Source organism: Condylura cristata, unplaced genomic scaffold (genome assembly GCF_000260355.1).
Source record: "Condylura cristata isolate star-nosed mole 26May11 unplaced genomic scaffold, ConCri1.0 scaffold00024, whole genome shotgun sequence".
In the NCBI taxonomy this organism is placed as follows: Eukaryota; Metazoa; Chordata; class Mammalia; order Eulipotyphla; family Talpidae; genus Condylura; species Condylura cristata.
Window position 1 is genome coordinate 874,995 of NW_004567125.1, and position 26,276 is coordinate 901,270.

A 26,276-nucleotide genomic window follows, 5' to 3' on the forward strand; every position below is an offset into this window, starting at 1 on the left:
GCCCCTCGGTCCTGAGCCACCACCTCTGGTGGACATGGAGGGGCTTTGGGGCCCGCGGGGTCCCTCAGGCCGCCCGGTGGGGCCTCTCACCCCGCCCTGCTGTCTCCAAGGACTTGGCGATGTACATAAACGAAGTTAAGCGGGACAAAGAGACCCTCAAGAAGATCAGCGAGTTCCAGAGCTCCATCGACAACCTGGTGAGCGCCCCGGCCCGCCCCGCCGCGCCCGTGGGGGCAGAGGCGGCTCCGCGGTCCGGGCGGCGCTCCACCGGCGCCCCGGCCCGCCCCGCCGCAGCTGCGCGCCTGTAGGTACGGCCTGCTTGTCCTCAGTTCCCGCGCCCCCTGGTCCATCATCCCGGAGCTTGTCTGTCCCTGAGGGCGTGCGTGTGTGTGCGCACGGCTGCCCCGGGAAGCGCGGCCGCACGCGCCCTGGTCCGCTCGTGTCGTCTTTGTGTGCGCGGGTGGGAGGGAGGGCGAGGGAGGAGATGCGCCCCCGCGGGGATCGGCTCCCAGACCCCCATCCCCGGCCCGCGGGGAGTGGCGGGAGGGGTCGAGCCGCCTCCGGAGCAGCTGCGCCCCCGCCCCCTCCTTGCGCCCCGGCCCGGCGTTGGGGCGAGCGCTGCGGGGCTCCTGGAGGAGGGTCTCTGGCTTGGGGGAGGGGTGCCCGGGTCTCTCCGTTCCGCCGCGGTGCGCGGGGAGAGGCTACCTGAAGTGAGGGTGCGGACCACGGAGTGGGGTGGGAGAGGCCCTAGCCAAACCAGTCACCGGCACGCCCTCCGCTCGCCCAGGCCCACTTTCTCACCGTCACCATTCTCGACCCGCCCACCCCGGGAGCTCCCCAGCTGCCCCGGAGAGTGGGGAGGATCGCTGAGGGTGCCGGAGAGACTGGCGCCTTTAAGAAGGGGCGGTCTTGTGCCCTCCATTCAGGCCCTTCGGCCTCGGCCATTGATGAACCTGCGGGCACCGCGGGCCGGGAGCCGCGCCAGCCCAGCGGGCCAGGGCCACGCAAAGCCCTGCCCTCGGCAGCCCACGAAGTGAAGTCTTCTGGCGGAGAAGGCTGCAGCGACTGGGGCCCCTCAAGAACCGTGCAGGGCCGACAGGATCAGCCTCAGGATGGGGGGTTGGGGGCAGGATGAAGGGAGTCAGATGTGGGGTGGACCCTAGCCCTGCCCTCTGGGCCTTCATTATCTACCTGTAAAATGGCACGGGGACCCTGCCCCCTAGCCGAGTGCCCGCCGGAGTTGCTTCTCCAGCACAGGTCGCTGAGCTTGGGATGAGTGAGAACCCAGGGAGGGCAGAGAGCTGAGGCAATGGTTTCCTGGAAAGGTTTTGGCTGCCCGTTGGTGGGGGGACGCACAGCCCTCTGCAGTGTGTCCCTCGCTGTGAACAAGCCCCTTCCCTTCGGGCCTTTCCTGCTCCAGCCAGAAGGCCATTGATGGGGGGAGTAAGCCTGAACCCTGCAGCTGTAGGACTTTGGTAGGGGTCTGGCAGTGAGGCAGTGCTGTTAGGCTGGTGGGGTCCTGGTGTTTGGGGGGGGGGTCACAGTTTCTTCTAGGTTCTCTCCCTCTACGACTCTCCCCCTCTAGATGGCATGAGTGGTAGCAAGCAAAAGACATTGACGCCAGTTAATTGCATTAGGTATTCCAGCGTTAATGCACATGCTTCTTCTCTTCGTACCTTCTTGTGAAAAATCTGTCTAAAGTTTCTAAATCATCCCCTTCCTACTTAGTGGGTCTCCTAAGGTGGACCCCTGAGCACTCACACAAGCGTGAGCTTTCCTCGGGACTGTTGGAGGGGGGCTACCAACCTGGTAGGTCCTAGGCCCCCAAGGCTGAGCTTTTGGTTTCAGGCTGACTCACTTCAGGCCATTGTTCATGTTATCTCCACAACAACTTTGTGAGTCTGGTACTAATATTACCTCCACTTTACAGAAAAGTAGATAGATTCAGGGAGGAGGTGAAATGACTTGCCCTAAGTCACTCAACCAACAAGCCAGGCTTCCCACATCCTGCTGACCAAAGCCTGGGCCTTACCTCTTATACTGGATTATAGGGATTGTAGGGAACTGGGAGGCTTAGGTGCCTCAGACCTTCTGGCTGCTGCCCCCGTGGGGTTCTAGCCTTATAGCCTCTCCTTTTTTCCTGCCCCTCGCCATCTGTGTGGGTCTGCAGGGTCTTTCAGCACTGTAGCACCCCAGAGGTTTCTCTTCCTCCCTCACCTAGTGGAGTCTCTTTTTATGGCTGTCCTCAGCCCCAGGGGGGAGCAGGTGTGACTCCTCCACATCTGGAGGTCACAGCCTGCACTGTTTGGGCAGAGCGAGGCAGGGCATGAGTGTGTGGGAGTGCAGAATCTTGGGTTCCATTCTCCAGATTCTTCTGACCTCTGAATATAGGCCCACCTGGAGGTGGGTATAACACGGTCCAGTGGAGAAGACACATGATGTGTGGAGGAGGGGGGCAGGGTGAAGGTGTGGACAGGATAGAGGGGGTGCTTCTGACGCCTCTGTGAACCGGGGCCCCGCTATTAGAGCAGAGGGTGGGGCAAGTGGGGCATTGTGAAGCTGGAGCCGAGGATGAACAGGAGTTGGAGGAAGAGCATATGTTAGAACTTGGATGTGGTAAGTTTAAGATGCCTGAAGCCAGCCAGATGGGGGGTTCAGGAGCTCAGAGGAACTGTCTAAGAATCTTCTATTGCCCAGAGTTATGTCATGTTCAGAACTGGGGAGGAGGAGAAGGGTCAGGCACTGGAGAACCCAGTTTGAGATCACTGGTGTGTGTGTGGTGAGAAGGCCAGAAGACTGAGCGGGATGGTAAGGAGAGTCAGGAGCCATCCTAGATGTTTCAGCAATGGGACGAGGGAGAGCTGAGTGGGGTAGAACTGGGCCCTGGTGAGACCCATGGCATTGGAAAGAAAGGAGAGACTGGGAGACTCAGGTCAAGGCCAAAATAGGGTTGCATTGCACCACACCCCAGGAGGACTGACCAATGCAACTAGAGCCATCCCAGCCTGCTCTCCACCTCCAGACTTCCAGGAACTGTCCAGCATGGGTGTTCCTGAAGGAGGACGGGCTTCCCTACTAAGCCCCTTGGCTCTGTAAAGCGAATATTCCTGGGTCCCCCGCTCCTGTTCCTCTGAATCTGCTTTCTGCAGGGATTGACTCCTGACTCCCCTGCCCTCCAGCCTCGCAGAGTAACCCCACCCTCTAAGGATGGACATCTCCTTTCCCAAGGCAGGGCCTGGGTCCCCCCCACCATGCCCTCACATGAGAGCTCCCCAAAGACAAAACCGTTAGGAGCAGCCTAAAAGTACTCCAAAAAGAGACACATCTCCACACTCCTCTGTGGCCTCCTCTGTGCCCCTGGACCCACCTGCCTGGGCCCTGACACAGTGGGAGCCCAGAACAAATCCAGTGAATGACAGGCTAGTTACCTCCCTTGCCAGAGCCCTATTTCTGCTTTTGTAAGTTGGGAGAGTTCTTTGTACTTGCCAGGGAAGATGTGAAAAGATAAGTCTTCTAAACAGGGGTGTGGCCCAGTTGGTTATAGGATCTGGAAAGATGACCTTGGCCACACAGGAGCCTGGGTTTCTAAAGGACTGGGAGGACAGTGGGAAACAGGGAGGCCAGGGAGAAGACTCCCACCGCCATCTGCCCAGAGTAGTGGGGAGAAAAGAGGGCTGGAGGCAAGATATCTAGGAAGTCAAAGCAGAGAAACTTTGACCTTTTTTTTTAAGGTTTATTTATTTATGCATACAGAACTGGGGTACAGGCCAGAGGCGCAAGGGCAGTGAGAGGAGTCACCAGTGTCAGAGAGGGGAGCACACTGCTGAGGGGAGCAGCGGGCAGGTCAGGAGAGGTCTGCCGCGCCATGTGGGTCACCTCCTGGGCCGGGGATCAAACTCATAAGGAAGAGGCTGTGGCCAGCTTTGCAGTGCTGCACTGCAACCCGTTGCACCACCAGGGAGGGCCTGAAACTTTGACTTTTAAACAAGAGATTTACCTAGTCCTTAAGACAGTTCTTTGAGCTAACTCCACTTCAACAGATGAGGAAACCGAGGCCCAGGAGGATGAGTCGCCTAGCCTACCTGTCCAAGGGTACATAGCTAGGAGACAGAAGAGCTGCGATTCGAGTCCAAACCACCTGGCTCCTGACCACTTCACCTTCCCCGCGTGTCAGATGGCCAGATGTGGAGGAAGGGAGGTGCCTGGGCAGAGTATCTGGTCACGGAGCAGCTATCTGATGCAGCTGTGGGGGGCCCCTTGGGACTTAGGGTCTGTAGGTCCCAGAGTCAGCAGGGCTTGTCAAGGTTGGGGGCACCAGTGAAAGCCAGGGACATCATAAGAAATGCTTCTGCCCCCCAAGTGGCAAAGGCTGAGGGCTGTGTGGAAGGTATGAGGGTGTGCTGGGCCCAAAGCTACTCTGCTTTTAACAGCTGCCCGATGTTTCTCAGCATGGTCCCTGCACCCCGAGTCATCTGTGCAGGAGAGCAGGATGTCCGAAGCTGAAGAAAAAACAAAAAACACCCACCACCTGAGGCCCCCACCCAGCCATGCAGGGCAGAGTCCCCGGGGCTCTTAAGCTGCACCGGTCCCATCTGCGTGCTCCTTCACACCTCCCCCGAAAAGTCCCAGCAGGTTTGAGAGCATTAAGACCCGAAATCACGCCCACTGCTACCTTCTGCCAGGGTCATGGGGTGGTGCAGATAGTCTGGGTGGAGAGAACTGGGGAAGTCTAACCACAGTTCACTCTGGCCGGAGACCTGTTCAGAACTTGCCCTGTGGGGACACGCCCTGGGGGTGGTGCCAGGGTGCTCTCTTCCCCTCACAAGGGAAAAGGTAGCAGGCAGCCCTGGCACAGGGCACTCCTGGCTGAAGGAATGGCCTGCCCAGAGGTGGCCTGCGTCCTGCAGGGGGAAGGGCACAGAGAGGAGGCTGCTGGGAACTGTCCCAAGAGGCCTGGAGGGCAGCTGTAGGAACAGCAGCATCGAGGCCGTCACTGTGAAGGGCTGGGCTGGGTTGGCCAGGCAGGCCAGTGGCCCTGAGCTGCCGGAGTGGGCATGCTTGGGACCCGCTTTCTGGACGGCAGGGAAGGATAGCAGACTGGGTCTTGTCTCCTTGGATTAGGGGGCCCCAAGAAGAAGCCCAGTTTTCCCATCGTGGATGGTTTTGGGAGCACCGCCATCCCAGCCAGTACAGAGCCCCCTTAGTCCTGATTCTCACCACATCTCCCCACACTTGGTAGTCTGGCAGCTCTTCTGAGCACCACTGAGGTACAGGAGAAGGCCCCCCCACTGTGAGAGTGGAGATGCTGGGGGGGAGGCGGATGTCCAGAGATGTCTTTTTCTCTTCCCTGGGGCCAAGTGGAGTCAGATTCCACCTGAGATTCTAGGGGAACAGGGGAGCTTTGAGGGGTGTGGCTTGACTGCTGCTTCCCCTCCCCTGGCCACCACCCACTGCTCTGTGGATCGATCTGTCTTCAGCCCATTAGCGGGGGCGGCAAGGCCGCCTCATCAATATTTTAAGGAATGACCTGGCCATGGGGTCCGGAACTGCGTGCCAGCAGGGGCTGACAACCGCCTTTTTTCCCCTTTTCCAATTGTCAGTGCTATTTTTACCTCCGGAAGGCCAGCCGCCCCCTCCCCCAGGCGTCTAACTGGAAGGGGGGTGTCCATCCTCTGGTTTCCTGGCAGGGGGTGTTAGGAGAGTCCTTGGCTTTGAAAGGCTGGAGGAGACTCTTGATTAGGCTTCCCCTACCCTCCTCAGTTCCCTGCCCCACCTCCCTGACGCCCCAGCCCATCCATGGAAGCCCAGGGGAGATGGGAACAAAAGCCATTTTCTCCAGGAGAAACCAGACAGCTCAGCTGCGCCTGGGAAATCCCAGGGTAATGGATCGGGGAGTGTGGTCTGCCCATCCAGCCCCCCTTCCCCAACCCCACCCCCACCGCGGGTCAGCACCTGATCCCCAGCTCCATGTGGGCTCCTTTAGCCTCCAGCCCAGTCTACAGAGAAGTCTGTGAACGTGGCAGGCACCCGCCTGCCTGCCCCTGGTCCAGATGGGGTGACAGTGGGTTCTAATCTCTAGAGACTAAGGGCCATTGCTGCTGCCTCACAATAGTCCAAACCCCAATTTATTGTTGGGGGACCTGAGGCCTGGGGAAATAGTGCCAGGCCCAAACCAATCCCACTGCCCCGTCCCACATGTCCCATACTGACTCAGCAGCTCTTGTCTGGCCCCCTGACGCCATAGGGGGAGAAGCTGGGAACCACAGAAGGGCCAGCATGAGGAAGGCTTGAAAGAAGAGAGGTGTTGCCCAGTCTAAATTGCCAAATGAGAAAGGTGGTCCAGGCGGAAGGACAGGGAAAGACCCAGAGGTAGGAATTCCCGAGAGTCTCTGCGTAAGGGAGCACCCAGCGCTGACTAGATTCAATTCCTCACCCTTCCTAGCAGCCCCTGTGGCTGAGTTCACCCACCCTGCTCATGGTGCCTCTGAATCCTTCCCTCTGAGCTTCTGCATCTCCCATATCTGGGTCTGTGGTGCCCTGCAGGGTGGCAGTAGGCTCCGATGGGTTGTGTATCACTGGCTGGTCCCTGGAGAGGCCTAGAAATACCTCCTGGCTCCAGCAGGCAGTTAGGGGAGCCCTTGCCCTGCCATGAGCGCATGTGGATTTTATCAGTTCTCCTGTGCTGCCCTTCCACTTCTAAAGGGAAGCAACAGGCCCCGAGGCTGGGGGGGTGGCCAGTGTCACTCACCCCAAGAGCCTGAAGTCAGGCTCTGAGCCATCACCCCTATACTGGTCCTCTCCCCAGTTCTGGCCCTAAGAGCAGTTGGGGACAACACACTCTTTCCTGACAGGGATCCTCTGCAGCTTGCAGCCTCCTCTTTGCCAAGGTCTGGGCCTCGGTCTCTCACGTGTCACTTAGGTATGGGGCTCCCCACCTCCCTGCTCAAACCCTGCCACTTCTTTGAGGCTCCAGCTGGATCCAGGGGACACTGAGGGTGGGCCAGTCAGCAAGGTTGGGGGGTCAGGGCAGGCCCAACCTCCCAGTGCTTCCCAGGCCGGTCCTGCCTAAGATTCAGCCACAGCCACCATGTCCTTGGCAAATTTTCTCCCCAGTTCACCTCCACCTCCAGGGAGGACAAGCTGGGCCCACCCTGTGAAAGGCCTGACCTTCCATCCTGGCTCTTCTCACTGCCAGGATATTCCCAGTTAGCAGGAAGAGGAGGGAAGAACAGGGATTGATGCCCAAGGACGAGGCCCTGGGACTGACTTCCTCCCTGCCCCGCGTGGGGAGTTACACTCGGTGCTGGCCACAATGCTCCCCTTCCCAGGCTGCCCAAGGCCCAGTGAGACCCTCGCAATGGCTTTATTGGTACTTGCAGGGGGAGCAGTGACCACTGTGGGGAGCATTGTCCTGCTAGGTAAAGGAGTGGACTGGGAGCACAGGGACGGGCTTTGCTGCAGGGCTTCATCGCCTCTTCGTCCCGTAAGCCCCCTCTTTAGGTCAGGCCAGGCCATGGACTCAGCTCTCCTTCCCTGGCGGCCTTGGTGATGGTGGCAGATGCTTCTCGCCTCCACCTCCATTCCTGGTGTATGACTCAGGCCTGGCTCTGCCCCCCAAGGGGTGCATCTGCCAGATGGGAAGACCAGCATGGAAACAGACACCTGAAGTACCTTGCAATTGGCACCTTGCTAAAGAGATATACAGGAAGGACTCAGAAAAGACACTCATGCCTTCTGGTTGCTGGCGGCAGGGGCGGTCGGGAAGACCTCCCAGTGGAAGTGGCCCCGGGTAATTACTGAAGGATGAGTTGGCATTAACAGAATGAAAGAAGAGGAGGAGCAGGGCAGGGAAAAGGTGATTCAGGAGCGAAAGGATGCCTCCGTGCCCACTCTCCCCCACCCCTTCCCCAGTGTCCTCATAAGTCTGGGTACAGGGAGGTCACTCTTCTTCCTCTTTGTCTACCTCCTTCCTGAAACCTTTCTGACTTCCCCACTCAGTTCTCCCTCAACTCCAGGGCAGGAGTCTCTGAGGAGACCTGCTGGTTTGGAAAACTTCCTTGGAGCTAGTAGCTGGTTGCCTCCCTGGGGCTGTCCTGTGTGTATTGACTTGGCTCAATGGCCAAAGGTTGCCCCAAGATGAGAGGGAATTCCCATGGGGCCCACGGCCCAAGGTCCCACAGGTGATCTCACAGAAGCGGGCAGCTATTTTTACCCAGTGTTTCATCACACTTAGGGAGAGAGGAGGCGATGAGCAGGGAGGGAAAGTGCGTGTGGGAAAGTGGGGGAAGGCTGATGTCCTGTCTCAGTTCCCTAACACCGGAGTGTCCCCCCAGATGGGGGCTGCCCAGGGTAGGGCAGAGCTGTGCCCTAGCCCCACCTGCTGTCTATCACCCTGGCCTAGGGAGGGGGTGAAGAAACACAGCAGCTGTACCTGTGTCCCCTAGAGTGATGGCCACACTGGGGGAAACGGAGGCGAAGCCTCCACGTGACTCGGTGCGCCATCTGGATCATAGTTCGGTGATCCAGAGTGATGAAGGATGGGGCTCTGGGGTGGGAGGAAGACAGCAGGGTGAGGAGGCAGCTGACATTCCTACACTGGGGCCTGTTCAAGAAGGTCGGACTTGGACAGGAGCTCTGGAGGGAACAAGTTTCCAGGCGGTGGGAATATGGAAGCGTGTGCCGGCCACTGTGATGGAAAGAAGTGTGAGAGCACAGAGCCTTCATTGCCAGCCCCCCCAAAACGGTCCTGTTTGTGGGGTGACCCCTGAGTTACAGGGTTGGGAAAAGCATTCCTGTCTGTCACAAGCAAGTCATGTGCCCTCAAGCCCCTGAGTCCTCTGAGGATTTATGCACGGAGAGCTGTGACTTGCCTGTGTGCCAGTTACGTTCACTTGTACATTCGTCCACCAAGAGCCTGCCACATGCCCAGCACTGGCACACCATCCCTTCAAAACCCCTACTTGGTGGAGCTGGCATTTTCAGGAGAATGCCGTGGGAATTCTCAGGGGTTGGCGCGGAATAAGCTCTGTGGATAAAAGTAAGCAAAAGCCGTAGGGAGTGCCAGCACTGGGTGGAGCAGAAGCATTTTTCCTTGGTAGAGCGATGGTCCTGGAGGGCTGTCGGATAAGGTGAACTAGCAGAAACCTGAAGGGTGTGAGAGGGTTTGGGGAAAGAGCAGTCCAGGTAAGTGCAAAGGCCCTGAGGTAGGAATGTGACCAGCATGCTTTTCTTACCAGCAAGAAGGCAGACGTGACCAGAGCCCAGCGGCCAGGGAGAAGAGGGGCAGGAGATTCGTCTGAGAGGGAATGGAGGCAGAGCATGTGAGGCCCTGGGGGTGCGCGTAGGACTCAGCTTTTACTCTGAGTGAAATGGAAGCCACGGCAGATTTGGAGGAGTGGAGGAACTTGATGGGTTTTATGTTTCAGACGTGATGACTTAGTTCCTGGGTGAAAAACAGGGCGCGGAGTGAGGCAGGTAGAGACCAGCAAAGAGTTGCTGGCCAGAGAAGGGCGATGTGAGTCTTGGCATGGCAGCCTGTGTGGCCAGCTGTGGGCAGGCTGGGTTCTCAGCATACTGCAAAAGTAGAGTGAAGAGGATTGCCCAGAATTCAGCCAGGCTTTGCAGGCCCTCAGGTTACTGAGGAAAGCGAGGTGACTGCAGGCTCGTGGGGACCCCACTTCACAGAACATGGCATCCAAGCCACCTTCCCCAGCCCCTGGAATGGCCTGGATACTGAAGAGGGTGAATGCAAACACACCTTCTGCCTCTCCAGCTGCCCTTCCTTTCCTGCCCTGCCTCTGGCCGCCATCATGCACGCAGGGACCCGCACCCCTGGGTTCCCTGAGGCGCTGGGAAGGGTAGGTGGGCCCCCTGGTCAGAGGTCGGGAGGTCACTGGCGTTCTTCTCTCCTGCAGCCGCTGGGGGCTGCGATGGGACGGGAGCCATGAATGGTGCCGCCCCCTGTCCCGCCGCCGCCCCGGCCCCCGACTGGAGGCAGTTCTGTGAGCTGCACGCGCAGGCGGCCGCGGTGGACTTCGCGCACAAGTTCTGCCGTTTCCTGCGGGAGAACCCTGCCTACGACACGCCCAGCGCCGGGGCCTCCTTCTCCCGCCACTTTGCCGCCAACTTCCTAGACGTCTTCAGCGAGGAGGTGCGCCGCGTGCTGGTGGCCGGACCGGCGCCCCGGGGGCCAGGGGAGCACCCCGACGCCATGGAGCCTGGGCCCGCGGCACCCCCGGCCCTCAAGGCGGCGGCGTACGGCCACTCGCGGAGCTCGGAGGACGTGTCGGCGCACTCGGCGGCCAAGGCCCGCGTCCGCAAGGGCTTCTCGCTGCGGAACATGAGCCTGTGCGTAGTGGACGGCGTGCGGGACATGTGGCACCGGCGAGCCTCGCCCGAGCCCGACGCCGGCGCCGCCCCGCGGGTGGCTGAGCCCGCGTCCGAGTCGCGCGACAAGTGGACACGGCGCCTCCGGCTGTCGCGGACGCTGGCGGCCAAGGTGGAGCTGGTGGACATCCAGCGCGAGGGCGCGCTGCGCTTCATGGTGGCCGACGACGCGGCCGCGGGCCCCGGGGGCGCCGCGCAGTGGCAGAAGTGCCGCCTGCTCCTGCGCAGAGCTGTGGCCGGCGAGCGCTTCCGCCTGGAGTTCTTCGTGCCGCCCAAGGTGAGGGGCGGCCGGGTGGGCCCGAGGTGAGCGGGGCAGGCGGGCAGCAGCCGGGCCTCCAGGGCCCCGGGGGAGCATAGTCTGGTCTGGTTGGCAGGAAGGGGCATTCCTATCTGGAGTCTGGGAGCGGTCTGGGTGATCTACCTGCCTACCTCTTGTCACCCTGCAATCCCAGTTTCGTTACCTCTGTAATGTCAGAGGGCTGAGGGTGTCCGGTTACTGTTCTTGGTGTCCTTGAGAGAGACTTTCTGCCCGCCCTTTCCCCTTCACCCCGGGCCCCTGGTGGCAGCAGCCTCCCACTGCAAGGGTGACTTGGGTGGGGGTGGGGGCAGGGGTGGTATGAGGGCAGGCAGTGGTAGCAGCACAAGAGAATCCCCTCAGGGACCGTGCCTGCCTGGGCCGGAGTCTGTGTGTCACCAGCTTGGCAGCCAGGCTGTAGTCCAGGCTTTACCCAGATGGCCTTTGGCTCCTTTAGTGCCCCCAGCATTGCTGCTCACCCCAGTGTACCCCCTGCTCCGGGTCTCCTTGGGTTCGCCATCAGAGCCCTGGAGGCAGCTCTGGCTGCGGCTGCCTTCTGGGGTGACAAAGCTGCCTTGCTTGGCAGCTAGGGATAACGGACAATAGCGCCTGTTTGCTGAGGCCTTCAATCTAGGGCACAATCACAGTCCCCGACAAGGTGGGCATCATAGCTCCCAGATTAAGAAAACAAACGAACACTCAGAGAGGGGGTGTGGCCTGCCCAGAGTGGCACAGCTGGTGGGTGGCAGAGCTGGGCTAATTATACCCGCCACCCTGGTGGTCCCAGGAATGAAAGGAGCGTGGAGGTGGAGCTCCTTGTGCACTGGAGGGTTGTGCTGGTGCAGCAGCTGGCAGCACCCCCAAGAACCACCCGGCCCCCCACCTACCTCTGGGCCCACTCTGTCCCTGGGTGCCTTTAGTCACCCCGAGTCTCTCGCCTCTCTCCATCCCCCAGTCTGTCAGAGCTCTGAGTGCCCCTCCTGGCCTCGTGCCACTGAAGGTACAGGGTGTGGGCCCCCAGGGTTGAGTGTCTGTGTAAGGTGACTTCCTAAGGACTCACTCTCTAAATATCTTGATCCCCAAATCCCAGGCCTTCCTGAAGGCTTTATGCTTGGCCAGGCGCCCACAGTGAGGGCCCTGAGAGGAATCTACACGGAGAAGTTTGCCCAGGGTCACCCAAAGGGCAGGAGCTGAGGCTTAGGGCTCCCTCCCGGGCCTGAGTGGCAGTCCCAGCTGCCAGCTGTAAATAGCAGTGGCTGTGCCCTCAGGGTGGGGAGGCAGCAGCTGGTGCCTGCTCTGTTAGTCTCCTCCCCGCCTACTTCTCACCCCTGGCCCAAAGCAGGGCTCCTGAGAGTCACTGAACCTTGCCAACCTCTGGGGAACCCTGAATCGCGCCCCTAAGGGCCTAAGGCCCCCCTTTTATTCATGCAAATGTTTGTGTATTCAGGGGTGTCACCAGTGGGAAGGTAGGTCATACCATGGCTAGGGACAGGCCTGGGTTTCCTAAATGTGGGGCTCATGCCCTCCCCCACTGCCTCTTAGGCCTGCTTTCCCACACAGTCCAGATCTCCTCTTGCCCCTGCCAATTTAGGGGCTCTTTCCTGGGATCCCCAAATTTCCCCCTCTACTACACCATGAGTCAGGTGCCCTCATTCTGCAGGAAGAGTGTCCTGAACCTCCAGTACCCTGTAGCCCTCTATCTGGCCACCCCTGAGGACCCAGGGAGCAATGCAGCTGGCCCCTGCATTGAGGAACTGATTTTTACAAGACTGGGTGATAAACCTCAAAGCAGTGGGCACTGGAGGCCCCAGGACAGCATTTCTGAACATTCATGATCAGAGCATGCAAAGACTGAGTCGTGCAAATAACCCCAGGGTAATGGGAACAGAGGGGAACGGTTGGAATAGGCCAGGCCAGACAGACCTCAAATGCTGGGCAACAGAGTCTGTACCTCACCAGCGGGAGCCCAGCTGAAACCCCTGGTCCAGGCCTGTACTGCAGACCTTTATTGCTCCACTCGCTCCAGGGCTCTGTCCCTCTGACTGCTGGGATGGCCAGGCCTGCTGTGGCCAGCCAAGCCCCTCAGTTACCACCACAAGTCCAGCCCTGAGCTCACTGTGTGGCCAGTGCACCAAAAATTCCCTCTACATGTGGCCCTTCCCTTCCTCTGGAGAAAGTCCCTGTCGCAGGCCCTAAGCCTCTGTTGAGACTCTCCGTCTCAAGCCAGTCTTGGGGGCCTTTGGGCCACAGCCAGGCGCCTTAGGACAGAGTGGGGGGCCAGGCCCAAAGTCACCTTTCCCCAGAGTCCCACCAGCTCACCTTGGTTAAATCCCCCTCTGGCCCCTTTTCACCACCAGGAGACACCCCTGACCTGCCCAGAAGTCCTGATCCGAGTTCTTTTCTGGAAAGACTATTCTGAAGGGAAAAGCCAGCATTTGCTTTTCTTCTAACTAGAATAGAATAGACAAGATCACACTCCATCACTCACAGTCCGGGTAAAGTCTGGTGGAACCTTCATTTCGGAGCTGTTTTTACCCATGTGTGTGCTGGGTCAGAATGTCAGGTGTCCGTCTCACTATGGGTCAAGGTCAAACATGAAAACCACAAATCCGGTGGGTGCACTGGGCAGAGGGGCAGTCTGGGAGGAGTTGGCCCCTCAGGGCTCAGAACTGAATCAGCCCCAGCTCCATCCCTGGCTCCCCGTGTGACTCCTTGGGGGAGGTCTCTGTTACCCAGAACCTCGTCCACCTCCCCACTTGTGAGAGTAGGAACACCTGTGCCAGGACTCTCTGACCTCTGGGACAGGGGGCAGGAAAGAGGGGTTCAGAGACCGTGTGTGACTTCCTGCCCCTTCCTGTGGCTTCCCAGGCCTCCAGGCCCAAAGTCAGCATCCCTCTCTCAGCCATCATCGAAGTCCGCACCACCATGCCCCTGGAGATGCCAGAGAAGGACAACACGTTCGTGCTCAAGGTGAGCCCCACCCTGACCCCACATCCTTCCACTGCCCCTGGACACCTCCCTGGAGGGCAGCGCAGTTTACATAAGCACAGGGACAGCGAGTAAGGGCCAGCAGCTGGGCATCACCGAGGTGCTCTAGTGGGGACAGGGAGCCCCAGGTCCCTGCACAGGTGGCTTGCTCATAGCTAGGCCCTGAATCTGGGCCTGTGCTCAGTGCCCTAAGTGTCCCCATAATCTGCCCTCACCCCACCCCCATTCCCATTTCCTCTTGCGCCTGGTGGAAGCTCCTCAAAGTTTCATTTCCCTCCCTTCTCCTGCTGGAGCCAGCCCACACCCACCCCACAGGCAGGAACTGGTAGCCAGCCTACAGCAGTTATGCAAATTCCCCTGTCACCGGGCACCAGAGTGTGGGAACCTGTCTGGTCCCACAGAGGGCACAAAGGCGCTGAGGGTGGGCAGGGTGGCACCCCGGTGAGTCTGGGGCCAGCTCGTCCTTTTCCCAGGCCACACACCGCTGTTACCCGTGTCTGCGCCAGTTGCTGAGGGCATGGCTCAGGCTAAGACTGTGGCCCTGTGTCTCCTCAAAGGACTAGAGGCCATCTGAGGCCAGGACCCCAAAGCGGCACAAAGCCCCCCTCCTCCTCTTCAGCCTTCCGGTTGGTTTTGTATTTTTACTTAACCCTACCCGTTTAGTCACAAACTCACTTGTTCATTTAACAAACATTTGCCAACCCCACACTCTGAGTCACCCCTGGTGGGGCTGAGGATGTAGCCCCTCCTGCCTGGCATCCTCATCTGCTGGTGACAAGGGTTCAGGGTCTGGGGCCCCACAGCTACGAGCCATTGTGCTGCCGAGGAGCCAGGAGGCAGAGGCTCCTGCCAGCCCCAGCCCAGGCCTCAGTTTCCCATCTGTTCAGAGGGGTTGAAGGTAGTCTCCTAGGCCTCTTCAGTACTTCGTTTAAATGGAGGCAGGTGACAGAAAGCTGACAGCAAGTGCCTTGGCATCACAGAGTCTGTGCTAGCATGACTTTGAGTGAGTCACCTGACGGCTCTGAGCCTCGGTCTTCTCGCCTGCACAATGGGAACAACGATGCTCCTTCCCGGGGCATTCCTTGGGTAGATGGGACACCCTGCCTGACCCTCAGCTGGGGCTTTTACCCTCTCCTGCCTCTAGTGGCAGCTCATCCCAAGGGCCTGGACACAGAGGGAAAGTTCCAGGCACGAAGGCAATATACATCCCCAACTCAGCTAGCCTACTGGCTGCGTGAAGGTTGTGACCCTTTTATCCCATCTCTGGGGCGAGAGGCAGTATCTCCAGGACCTGAAGACCTGAGGTTAGGGGGACTAGTCATCATCCGAGTGACCCCTGAGGTAGGCCTAGGAGGGAGGGGCTGCAACTTTACTCTGGGACCCTAGCCTGGCTTGAGGTGGTAGCTAAAGGATCCCACAGTCTTTAGGGCTGCTTACAGTATCCAGTGGGAAGGAATGAGATGAACCACTGGCCCTGGGGTTTGGAGCCCCCTGGAGGATGGAGAAGGTTGGGGTGTTGACTGTGGTCTGGACCCCTCTTCTCCCTCCCCAGGTGGAGAACGGAGCAGAGTATATCCTGGAGACCATCGACTCACTGCAGAAGCACTCGTGGGTAGCTGATATCCAGGGCTGCGTGGACCCTGGGTAAGTGCCCAGGTGGCCCCCAGGGCAGGGGCCTGGTGGGGTGTGCCCTGGGTCCAGTCTTCAGAGAGTAGCTTTCTGGTGAGGCCAGAGCCAAGCATGGTCCTCTCGGGTTGGTGCTAATGAGGACCATCAGTAAGCCGCCTCCCCCAAGCTCTGCAAGGCCTTTTCTGCAGGGCCAGGCCCTGGGGAGCTGAAGGAGGCTGGGCCAAGTCTTGTTCTCAACCCCAGGGGAGACTGAGACTCCTGGGAAATGGACAGTGAGGGGGTGAACCGAGAGGACTGGGAGTAAGGGTAGAGGGGAGGCCCCAATTCAACCCTGAAGCTTGGCAGAGGGGCGCACGCGCGTTCTCTGAGGCCTAGAGAAGGAGCGGCCTTCCTGAGCCAGGCAGGACTGGGGTTGGGGGGGACAGAGAACAGCCATGGTGGTGTGCCGGGACTGTCAAGGCCTCTGGGGTGGAGTGGAGGCTGGGAAGGAGGGGACTTTGATGAGAGCCCGGGGCGCCAGCGGATCAGGCTCAGGCCGCGCCATCGCTGGTAGAACAGAGTGCCGCTGCGGTCAGCTGTGTAAGGGAGGCAGCGGGGAGGCCGGCTGCTCCGTCCAGCACAGCTCCTGAGGCGGGAGTAGGATGGCGAGCAGGTTGGCAGGCTGCACAATTGGCAGCCAATGTTCTGGCCAAGGGGGTGAGCCAAATCTGGGGGGGAGGGGCTGCTGCTTTCTAATTAATATCTTCATTTAAGGAAGCCCAATTAAGGACCTGAGTGCCTCCCAGGCCCCCCGATCCCCAAAGCGGTTGTAATCCTTCCCCTGCCACCCTCCCGGCCATCTGTTCTTCAAACTCTTTCCCCAGCCCCTATGAAGGTGAACCTCACTCTGCAATATTCCTGAGCTGGCAGGGTCCCAGACAACTTGTGTCACAGATGGGGAGAAAAAGACCCAGGACAGGGAGGGGAGTGGCCAGACCCCATCCAGCACCAAGCCCTGACACCACTGGGGGTCTCTGCATTAGGACCCCAGGAGGCTGCCAGCCCCTCCAGGGTCACACACTCCAGGAGGAGTTCATCCCCTGGAGGATCTCTTCATGCGACTCAGTCACTGACATGGGGAGGGAGGTGACAGGAGAAGCTAGCGCTCGCCTGGCTCCATGAGCCTGCAGCCCGTGGCCGAGCACCAAGCAGGACACAATTGTGCTTTCTGGCCTCTGCAGAGACAGCGAGGAAGACACCGAGCTAACCTGTGCGCAGGGAGGCTGTCTGGCCGGCCACGTGGCCTCCTGCAGCTGTGAGCTCCTGACAGATGGTAGGTGGGGGTAGAGTTGGCAGGGTGGCAGAGAAGGGGTGGAAGGCGGTGGGGGCCCCAGACTGGCCAGACGTGCTTCCTGCCTGACACTTCTCCAGCAGCAGACCTGCCCCGGCCCCCCGAGACCACAGCAGCGGTGGTGACAGCCCCCCACAGCCGAGCTCGAGATGCCGTCGGGGAACCCCTGGCTCATGTCCCTCTGGAGACCTTCCTGGAGACCCTGGAGTCCCCAGGTGGCTGTGGCAGCGACAGCAATAACGCAGGTGAAGTGAGCTAGCCTGCTCTCCCACCCCGCCCGCTCCCCCCAGCCAGCCTATGGCCCCTGGCTCCCTCCAGCGCTGTGCCTCTGCTAGTTCAGCCGTGGGTCCCTCACACAGCACCCCAGTAGTTCTGAGTTTTGTAGCCAGTCCGGCACATGAGTCCTTCCCCCCAACCTGGCTTCGACAGAAAATGCTCACAAAAGGGGGTACAGAAGGAGGGTCAGAACCAGGCACTGTTCCCAGATTTCGTGCTGAGAAAGTGACAGAATAGTCCTCTCTGCCTCAGTTTACCTCCTGTGCTTAACTAGTGGGTTGGGCGAGCTCCCTGCCTTTTCTGAAATTATTCCATCCTCATTTTACATGCAAAACCCATCAAGATGCTGCAGCTCCTCTCTCATTTGTTTGCACCCCCACACACCCGCCATGGCCTTCATGCTGTCATCCCTCTCCAGGGGAAGAGGGAGCAGAGCCAGAGGCCAAGGCTGAGCCCCAGCTGGAGCTCTCCCACTGCCCCTGGTTCCACGGGACACTGTCTCGGGTCAAGGCGGCCCAGCTGGTGCTGGCGGGCGGCCCCCGGAGCCACGGCCTCTTTGTGATCCGCCAGAGCGAGACTCGGCCTGGGGAGTACGTGCTGACCTTCAACTTCCAGGGCAAGGCCAAGGTAAGAGCACGAGGGTCAGAGAGGCTCAGCGACCATCCCGAGGGCAGGCTCTGAGGCCCCCTGGTGCTGAGGCTGCACCCCCACACAGGAGCAGGTTAGAGAGCTAGGTGTGCAGGTCTTCCCCAGGGCCTGGCCTGGCCGCACGCACTGAATCACTGTTCCTCCCACACCTCCACGGGGACCTGTGAGCCCAGATGTGGAGGCGTCTCCCTTACCCAGATGAGGAAGCCGCTGCTGGTGGCCCAGCTCTGGGCTGCGGGTCCCACTGAGGGTTTCACTTTGACCTGTGCATTGGGAACCATGTAACACTAGGGCCTCAGGGGCCTCCGCCCAGAGCTATCTCCTGCAGGGCTGCAGCCCACAGGGGCTTTCCTGCCCCACCCCCAAACTGCACCTCTTCCCCTCCCCTCCCGGACGTCTAAGCTCAGGTTGAAGGACTGGGAAGGAAACCACATCCAGGGGGCTCTAGTGAGCTGGGGAGCCAGAGGAGGCTCCTGACCTCTCCTGCCAGAGTAGAAGGGACCCTTGACCTGAGATGTGCAGTGAAGGGAGAACCCCTGATAACGATCTAAGGCATAAAGGAAATATGACAGAAAAGTCCAGTGTGTGTGTGTGTGCGCAGGGGCAGCTACAGTGTAGCCAGAGTGGGCTGGAACCTCAGTCCCCCCCATCCTATATTTTCCTGAAAAAGAAAGCGTCCACTCCAGGCTCCCAGGATGCAGTGCCCCTGAGGCCCTGCTACAGGGGGCCCCCCAAGGCCCCTGCTCCAGCCACACTGGCGCTCTGAGCCCCGCCGACCACACAGCCCCTCTTTTGCACCACTCCTTGGGCCTCTCTCCTTGGCAGCTCTGGCCTCACCAAGGAGGAAGCAGCCGCTCCCCTGGGACACCTCCTTGGAAAGCAGCCACCCTGCCAGTTCCTCTGACAACCGCGCTTAACGCAGCCCCTGGCAGCCCAAAGTTTACTTCTTGGCCAGCACCACCCAGGTGGCGTCCCCAGAGGGCCTGGGTCTGACTCACACCCAAGTCAGAGGCTAGGACGGTACCAGCCAGGCACTGTGAGGTCTGTGGTGGGGCGAGAGGGCAGAGGCTCCTCTCCCTCCCAGGGCGGGGCTGCTGCCCTGTCAGAGCAGAGTGGAGTAAGGTGTGGCGGGGTACAGCCAGAGCCCCAGATGCCTGCTCTGCCGCCTCTGGGAAGAAGGCAGCTCATTGCTCCTTCAGACAATAAATGTCTCGGATGTTTTTCTCAAGTTTGCGATGCATCCACCCTAGTACCAGCTCACCCTGGCCCTCTGCCCTATAAGACCCAGCCAGGATTTGAGACTGGGCCCCACTATGCTGTTCCCCTGGGGCTTCACCCAAGCCCCAGTGCCATATTCCTAGGACTTGTTCTCATTCTTCTGCCTTCCCCCCACTCCCAGGGCACTGGCCTTTGTGTCGGAAGCCAGAGCCCCCCATTCTGGGCCCCGGGCCTTGTGCATGCCCCAAAACCCTCCTACCCCTGCTGCCTCACCCACCTGCCTCCCAGCGACAGCCACTCTTCCTCCGTGGGGTGCACAGGAGGGCTGAAGCCAGACACCTATGCCCTACTACCTGTGGCTCCTCTCCCTGCAGGGCCGCCCCGTGAGGGCCAGGGTCCCGTCCGAGTTGAGAGCGCACCTCCCCAGTCGGCTCTCCGGGACTGTCGGGGACTGGCCAACCACAGGACTACGAGTTCCCCCAGCTCTGTGCCCTGTGACCGCCTTGCCCGCCCACTGCCGCAGTTTCCCCTCCTAACATGAGGGCTGCCATCTCCACCTCCTAGGGCTTTTGAAGGGTTAGAGTTGGTGGGTATGAAGGGCATGATATGGGTTCTCCAGGGCTAGGAACACATGCTTGCCTCCCTCAGTCCCAACCTGGCTCTCGCCCTCCTGTCCCCGCCACCGCAGGAGTGACCCCCCCACCCCCGCAAGATGGCACTCACATGTCAGGGGCCCCAGTTCTGATGCAACCCTATATGGTGTCTGTGACATATGGTCCTCCCCACCCCCCAAAGGCATTAACCAAGCCAGTCTAGTCCCCACTGACCTCCACCTGTGCCCACAGCACCTGCGCCTGTCTCTGAACGACCACGGGCAGTGCCACGTACAGCACCTGTGGTTCCAGTCCGTGCTTGACATGCTCCGCCACTTCCACACGCACCCCATCCCACTGGAGTCGGGGGGCTCTGCCGACATCACCCTGCGCAGCTATGTGCGGGCTCAGGTCCCGCCACCTGGTAAGACTGCCCAGTGTGATGGCTCAAGAAGACAGGTGGGCAGCGGGGGAGGGGAGCCCCGGGCAGCAGTCACCCATCAGGGATCCCGGTGGGATGGGCAGGGGCTTGGGCAGCTGTGAGCTATCCAGGCCATCAGAACGGCTGGGAGATGGCAGCCCACAGAGAGGCCTGAGTGATTCCTGGCTTGGGGAAGGGGGCGCTGGGACCCTGGGGCTCAACACAGAGCTGTGGCAGGAAGAGTTGGAGGGGTGAGGGTGTCTCACACATGGATTGCGGCCATCTGTTGGCATTGGGACTACAGCCATGAGTTAGTTATAGGGAGGTGGGCTGAACCAGGATAGCAAGATTCAGGTGCTGGCTGCCTTATGAGCCCAGATCTCCCTGTTCCTCTGTGTCTCTGCGGGACATGCTTGGACAGGGGAAGGTGGGGGTGAGGATGCCCAGGCTTAGCACTGACCTGCCTGGTGTCCCTTTGCAGACCCTGGACCCTCGCCCAGTGCTGCTCCAGCGCCCCCAGCCTGCTGGAGCGAGCCCACGGGTCAGCACTACTTCTCCAGCCTCACCACAGCCGCCTGTCCACCCCCCTCGCCTTCGGAGGCAGGTGGCGCCTCGTCCTCCTCCGCCTCGTCCTCCTCTGCGGTGTCTGTGCCCGGGGTCCCGCGCGCCGCAGATGGACCGCTCAGCGCGCGCAGCCGCAGTAACAGTGCGGAGCGCCTGCTGGAGGTGTCGGCGCCGGAGGACCTCGCCGAGGCCGGGCCCGGCGAGGGTGGGCGGGGTCGGACACGCGCGGTGGAGAACCAGTACTCCTTCTACTAGCTGGCGCCAAGCCCTGGGGCCACCCGGGCCACCCTGCGACCGCCCACGTGGCCATCGGTCCAGCGAACCCTGCTGGTCCCAGTCCGGCGCTGGGTGGGAAAGCAAAGCTCTTCAGTGAAGACATAAATGTTATTAAAGAGCCTGTTTTAGGGACTGCACCCAGCACTCTGTCCTCCTTTCTTCTCCCCTGGCCTTGGGCCAGCAGGAAGGCTGTGCCAGCTGGGGCCGGGGTGTGGGGCCGCTTGGAGCCCACGTGGCCTGGCACCTGCCTGGCCCCACCCGTGTTAGGAGACCAAACTCTGGTCGGGCAAGAAGACCAGCCGCAGTGCCTGAATGAGGCGGAGACAAAGTGCTGGACCCAAGGGCAGGCCAGGGAGTCCCAGAGGGTGTGGGAGCTGGGGTAGAGCCCTAAGGGAGCTGTGAGCCGCCACGGGGCAGGATCAGGGATGGGACCGAACAGAAGAAAAAGAGGAGGACTGGCCTTCCAGGGCCTTGGTGAAGAATGGGGAGAGGCAGTGGTGCCCCGACAGGTCTTATTTCTGCCGAGCCAAAGCCCATGTCTCTTCCCAGTCCAAGCAGCCCCCCAGGTCCCCACGGGCCCTGGGCCCAGCTGCGCCTGTATCTGAGATGTGAGACTCAGACCCCAGGCAAATGAGCTGAGACTACAGCTCAGCTTGCTGGCTTGCCCTTCCCCACCCCGAGGGCCCCTAGGGCTTTGCTGTGCCCACTGCCCAAGGCCTACTCACAAAATGGCCAACGTCCCTCACTCCGCAGTGAGGCAGAACACAAGGTCAGTGCTCAGGGGCTGGGTGCTTCCAGCACCTCTGTGCTCTTACCCCTGCCTCCTGGTGGTTTGGGGCCTGTGCCAGACCACTGCACCCCTCCAGCCCTGAGAGGAGCCGAGGAGGTGTGGGGTGAGCCTCCAGTTGGGGGAAGGGGACTAGGGCTAGTAATGTTACAGGACAGGGAGAGGGGGACACCCCTGAATCCCAAATTTGCCTGTTATTAAATAGGTTCTGCCATCTGCCGCATCAAGACAAAACATATACGACCTTTAATGGTCAGGAACTTTAATACAATGAGTGCAATACAGAAAAGACAGAGAATATAGTTTCTAAATCAGACACCCAAAGTTACCCGTCTGCTCGTGGGTAAAAGTCCCCCCAAAAGAGATGGGCCCAAAGCAAGGCCTGAAAGCCCAGCACAAGCCTAAAGCACCTTCTGGCGGGGACCCAGAGAAGAGGGTCAGACATGGCCAGACAAGTGTGGGAGGAAAAGAGCAAAATCAAAAACAAGATAAATGCTGCCATCGTCACCTCCCACGGTCTCTCACCCACATCTGTTTCAACCAGTCCAGGACCCAGAAACGAGAGCCGCTACTTCTTCACATGTCTTTGCTCCATGTGCCTCCCCCGGGCCTCCTTCTGGCCGCCATCCTGCTTCCTCTTCAGTCTCCTCTCCAGAGTCTGCTCTGCTCAGCTCCACTCTCCTTCTGGGTGGGGCAGGGAACCTGGAGCCTCCCCTTTTCCTGGGGACCCCCCTGTTACCTTAAGAGCTCTCCGCCACTTCTACCTCCCCATCAGCTAGAGTCTCCCGACAGACCCCTCACCTGAAGAAAGCTGAACCCCGAGATCACTGCCAAGTCTAAGCCTTCACCCTGGCTCCAGCAGTAGTTTGCCCCAGGGAAGGGCCCCAAGGTCGCCTCACAGGTGCAGCTGGGACAGACTTGGAGCATGCCTCTTCGGGCTCTACCCCTCCTTCCTGGCGGCCAGCCTCCTGATGTCACTTTACCTGCCCAGTGCTCAGGTGGGACTCTGAGCATGGAAACAGCACAGGGCACTGAAGCTGCCCTTGTGCTGAATTGGAGGTCCAAAGTATGAGAAAGTGGGAGAGAGTGTTTGCCCACTGTGAGGATGGCAGCCCCGAGGTGTTCCCCTGGCTACAGTGGATTTGGGACAACAGCAGAGGTGACGTGACTGAATGACCTCCCAGCAGCAGCTGGTCAAGGGAAAAGGGGGCTTTTTTCTCATTATGGCCACCAGGATGAGACCCTCGGGCCTGTTACTCAAAGTGGTGCTTCCAGAAAGCCCAGACCTTGTAGGACCCTGAGGAAGCCATGGCTACTGCAAGATGGCGGCCGGCAGCATGTCAAGGTAGTTTCCTTTGCTCCTCGAGCTCTGTGCCAGGCCAGGCCCGTGGGGTAGCTGGGCGGGCAGCCAGGCAGGCCCATCACAGCATCATGGGCAGTCAGAGCGGGTGAGCTGGGCCCCGGGGTGCCGCCCTGGGAGGACATGGGTGGGGCAGACTGCAGGTCTGAGGGGCAGGTTGTGGAGGTGAGCAGCCCAGTGGCAGGGCGCTAAGGAGCCAGAGCCAGTCTGAAATTGGAGCTGAGTGGTCAGTTTTGTGTTTTATAGATTATCCTGGGGCAGAGGGTGGGGAGAGGGCATGACAAGGGGCAGAAATGAAGCCGGGGGGAGAAAGCTTCCATAAGCCTGGGTGAGAGGTGATGGTCAGGGCTGGGGGGCAGGTCAAGAGGAAGGGAGCAGGGAGGGAGGGCACGCCATCAGCAGGTGACCGGAGCCCGGGTGGAGAAGGACAGTTGGGGGGTCTCCAGCCTGGGGCTTGGAGGGTAGCTGGGCCCATGCTGGATACACTGGGATGGCCCCACTTGAGAAGGCCATGGAGAAGAGGGACGCCAGCACCACTCCAGGAGAGCAGGAAGAAACACCTGCTGTCTCCAGTGAGAGGCTCTGGGAATGAACCTTTCAACCCTCTGCGGTCATGTCTCCCAGCTCTCCCTCAGGTAAGAGATGGGGTGAGGTGTCCCCCTCCACAACCACAGAAGGACACCTTTGGCTACCCAGGTCTCCAAGGCGAGGAGCTCACTGGCGAGCTGACCGCTGTCACTGATACATGCGCCCCCGGGAGGGGCCCTGAGCCGAGGGATGTCCCAGTGCCGCCAGGTCCTGTCCCATGCTCTTGGCCAAGGGTGACCTGGTCTCAGGGGGCTCCAGGGTAAAGCAGAGGTGCAGGATCCCTGTAGGATGCTCTGTGAACCACATCCAGACAGGAGCCTAAACTTGCTCCAAGAACACTATTACCTTGAAAATCAAGGTATCTGTGCCAGCGGGGGGTTGGGGGGTGGGGGAATGTGCCCACACCTGTGCCAGCCCCATCAAAATGAAAAGCCAGGTGTTTTCAGGCTGTGAGAGTGTGCATGTCCTTCAGAAATGTAATTTGTAGACCAGCAATGATTCAAACAAATACTTCCCTCCAGTGGTTGTGTTCAGCTAGGTTTGAGCCCTTTCAGGTAAAAGGAAAGTTCCTGGAGGGGTTCTCACATGCTTGGTATTAAGGGGCCACAAAGCTGTGCATTCATGTAAATTTTGAGTAATAATTCTCAACCTCTTTCCCAAAACCTGTTAAGAAAAGAATAGAGATGCATCAGGGCAATCTACCATTTTTCAGGTAGGAAGTTTTCTGCAATGCCCCCCCCCCAAAATGCCAGGGGTTCATAGCTATTTTGTGCCCCAGACTCTTTGGCTGTCTGGTATAGATCAGGGACCCTTAGTCAGAGTACTATCTTAAACCTGGTGAAGTGATGGGCCTCCGTGGTGGTGCAGAGGTTAAACTCTCAGCACAATGAAGCTATCAGCAGCCACTATGGCATAAGTCTGATCCCCGGCCAGAGACGTGACCCACACGGCACAGCAGCCCTCTCCTGTCTCACATGCTGCTCCCCTCAGCAGTGGATTTCAGTGGGTCTGCCTGCTCTGGTGAACTCTCTCACCCTTCCACACCTCTGGCCCATATATCAGCTCTTTTATACATAAATAAATAAATATTTAAAAAAATTAATAAAACTAGTGAAGTGAAATATATAGACTTGCACAGGAAAGCAATTATCCTGAAAGTCAAAATATCAAATACAATCCAAAAAGTAATCAAAATATTTTTAATTTGTGATATGTTAATAATACGCATGCTTCTTTCTTAACACTAAATCACTCTCTAATAGCACCTGTGATAACTACAGTAATTTCAATGTATGATGAGTGTAAATGATATCTCAAAGTTTCTGCAGCAACCAAGATATGAAAATACCCCTGATTACTATTAGTAGCAGTGACAGGTGCTGCTAATTCTGCTATGGTTTCTTCTTAAATGATAGATAGGTAGTTTCTCATTAAAAACCAATTAAAATAAATCTAGAGTTTTTATCTCACTCAAGTTAATGGGCATACTAAATGGTTTAACCATGAAAACTGCTCCCAAGACCTCCGATTAACAATCGTGCTCTAAAGAAGACAAATTGCATATATTTGAAATAGAATGTTCAGAAATGGCAGTGAGACAATGGTGTGTTGAGGAATCAGATGGCCACCATCAAAAATAAGGCCTTTGTTGGTACCTGATCTGACAGTCAGTTTGCAGCCTAAATTAACTTCTTGGTTTCTGTTTTAACATGATCAAAAATCCTGACCTTGCGAAACAAACTAGGCAAGGACCCAGGACTTCAAAGTGAGAGGAGGCTTGTGTGGCTCTGGAAAATGATCTCTCACTGCCCTTATTATTCCTTTTTGGGGCTGGGCAGGAAGAACTAATAAAAGAGAAAAAAATAAAGGTTTTTATGCCCATGTGGATTTATGCATTATAACTTTCACCTTGAGGTTTTATAGGTTGGACAGATGTTTTATAAACCAATCGAGATAAAAAACTAATTGAGCTATAAAGGACACCATTAAATTCATAGAAAGTAGGTTAGAGGTTACCAGGGACTGGTGGTGGGGGTAGGAGTGATCTTCCCCTTAGGGGAAGAATAGCATTTCTTTTCTTTTCTAATGACAAACCTATAGACATATATGTTATAAATCATATTCCAGAGCATTAAGACTAGAAATTAACTCCATGGTCAACATAGGCACATACCATGTGTATTCCACTCAAATATTAGATCACAATAGTTCTTCGAAAGATTAAATGAAATGGTTGCTGGATAAAAGGACAAAGTTAAGGTTCTAGACTTCTGCGTCAGTCAACATGGGGTAACATGGGCCAAATATACTTTCTGTCCTGAAATAATGACACTCAAACCTCAAACAACGAAGAGCAGCGCCATTTGAACGGCCAGGACAAACCAGGTGAGCCCCACGACTGCCTCAGCTTGCTGTGTGGGGAGAGTTTCCAGGTTGAAGTGCAAGAGCGTGGAGTCTAGGAAGAGCCCACCAGTCTCTCACAGTAAAACAGACAGAGCCAGAAATCTGAAAAATCAAAGTGACTGGAGTTAACCAGCAAGCACCGAAAGGAAGGGGCTGCCCAGCAAGGGAACTCGAGGCCTGCAAGCACCCTCCCCGAGTCCAGCTAAGAATATTGAACCCCTTCATCGTGAGAGCAGCATCCACATACCAACAGAAAGCAGCTTCCATAGCCAGAGTGGGAAAATCTCCAAATTCAGAGTCTATGGATTAGAATGCAAAGAGCCTTGCCTCAGTGATGGGGAAAAGATAGACAGCCCGCAGAACAAAATGTAAGAGCAAGACCTGAAAAGAACAAAACTCCACACAAAAATATCCAGTGTCCTCTAGCCAGACTCACAAAGAAAAAACAAGAGAAAGCACAAATAAACAGAATCATTAACGAAAGAGGAGAAATAACAACAGACCCAGCAGAAAT

General features: G+C 58.3%; 1 protein-coding gene across 1 annotated transcript; it reads left to right on the forward strand.

The window, feature by feature from the left end:
- The first annotated feature begins 263 nt into the window (after nucleotides 1-263).
- SH2B2 (SH2B adaptor protein 2) lies at nucleotides 264-20,735 on the forward strand. Its single transcript, XM_012728958.1, has 9 exons — nucleotides 264-308; nucleotides 9,915-10,663; nucleotides 13,550-13,651; nucleotides 15,222-15,313; nucleotides 16,519-16,610; nucleotides 16,709-16,873; nucleotides 17,323-17,531; nucleotides 19,616-19,787; nucleotides 20,266-20,735. Exons 2-9 carry the CDS (start codon nucleotides 9,944-9,946, stop codon nucleotides 20,601-20,603), a joined length of 1,890 nt encoding a protein of 629 aa, XP_012584412.1. The 5' UTR covers nucleotides 264-308; nucleotides 9,915-9,943; the 3' UTR covers nucleotides 20,604-20,735.
- The last annotated feature ends 5,541 nt before the right edge of the window (nucleotides 20,736-26,276 follow it).

What these genes read in the sequence shown, in the direction of transcription:
- SH2B2 (XM_012728958.1), top strand. Translation starts at nt 9,944, where the DNA reads ATGAATGGTGCCGCCCCCTGTCCCGCCGCCGCCCCGGCCCCCGACTGG. An exon ending in ACAACACGTTCGTGCTCAAG is followed by an intron (nt 13,652 to 15,221) that starts GTGAGCCCCACC and finishes CTCCCTCCCCAG; the next exon opens with GTGGAGAACGGAGCAGAGTA. An exon ending in CAGCGACAGCAATAACGCAG is followed by an intron (nt 16,874 to 17,322) that starts GTGAAGTGAGCT and finishes ATCCCTCTCCAG; the next exon opens with GGGAAGAGGGAGCAGAGCCA.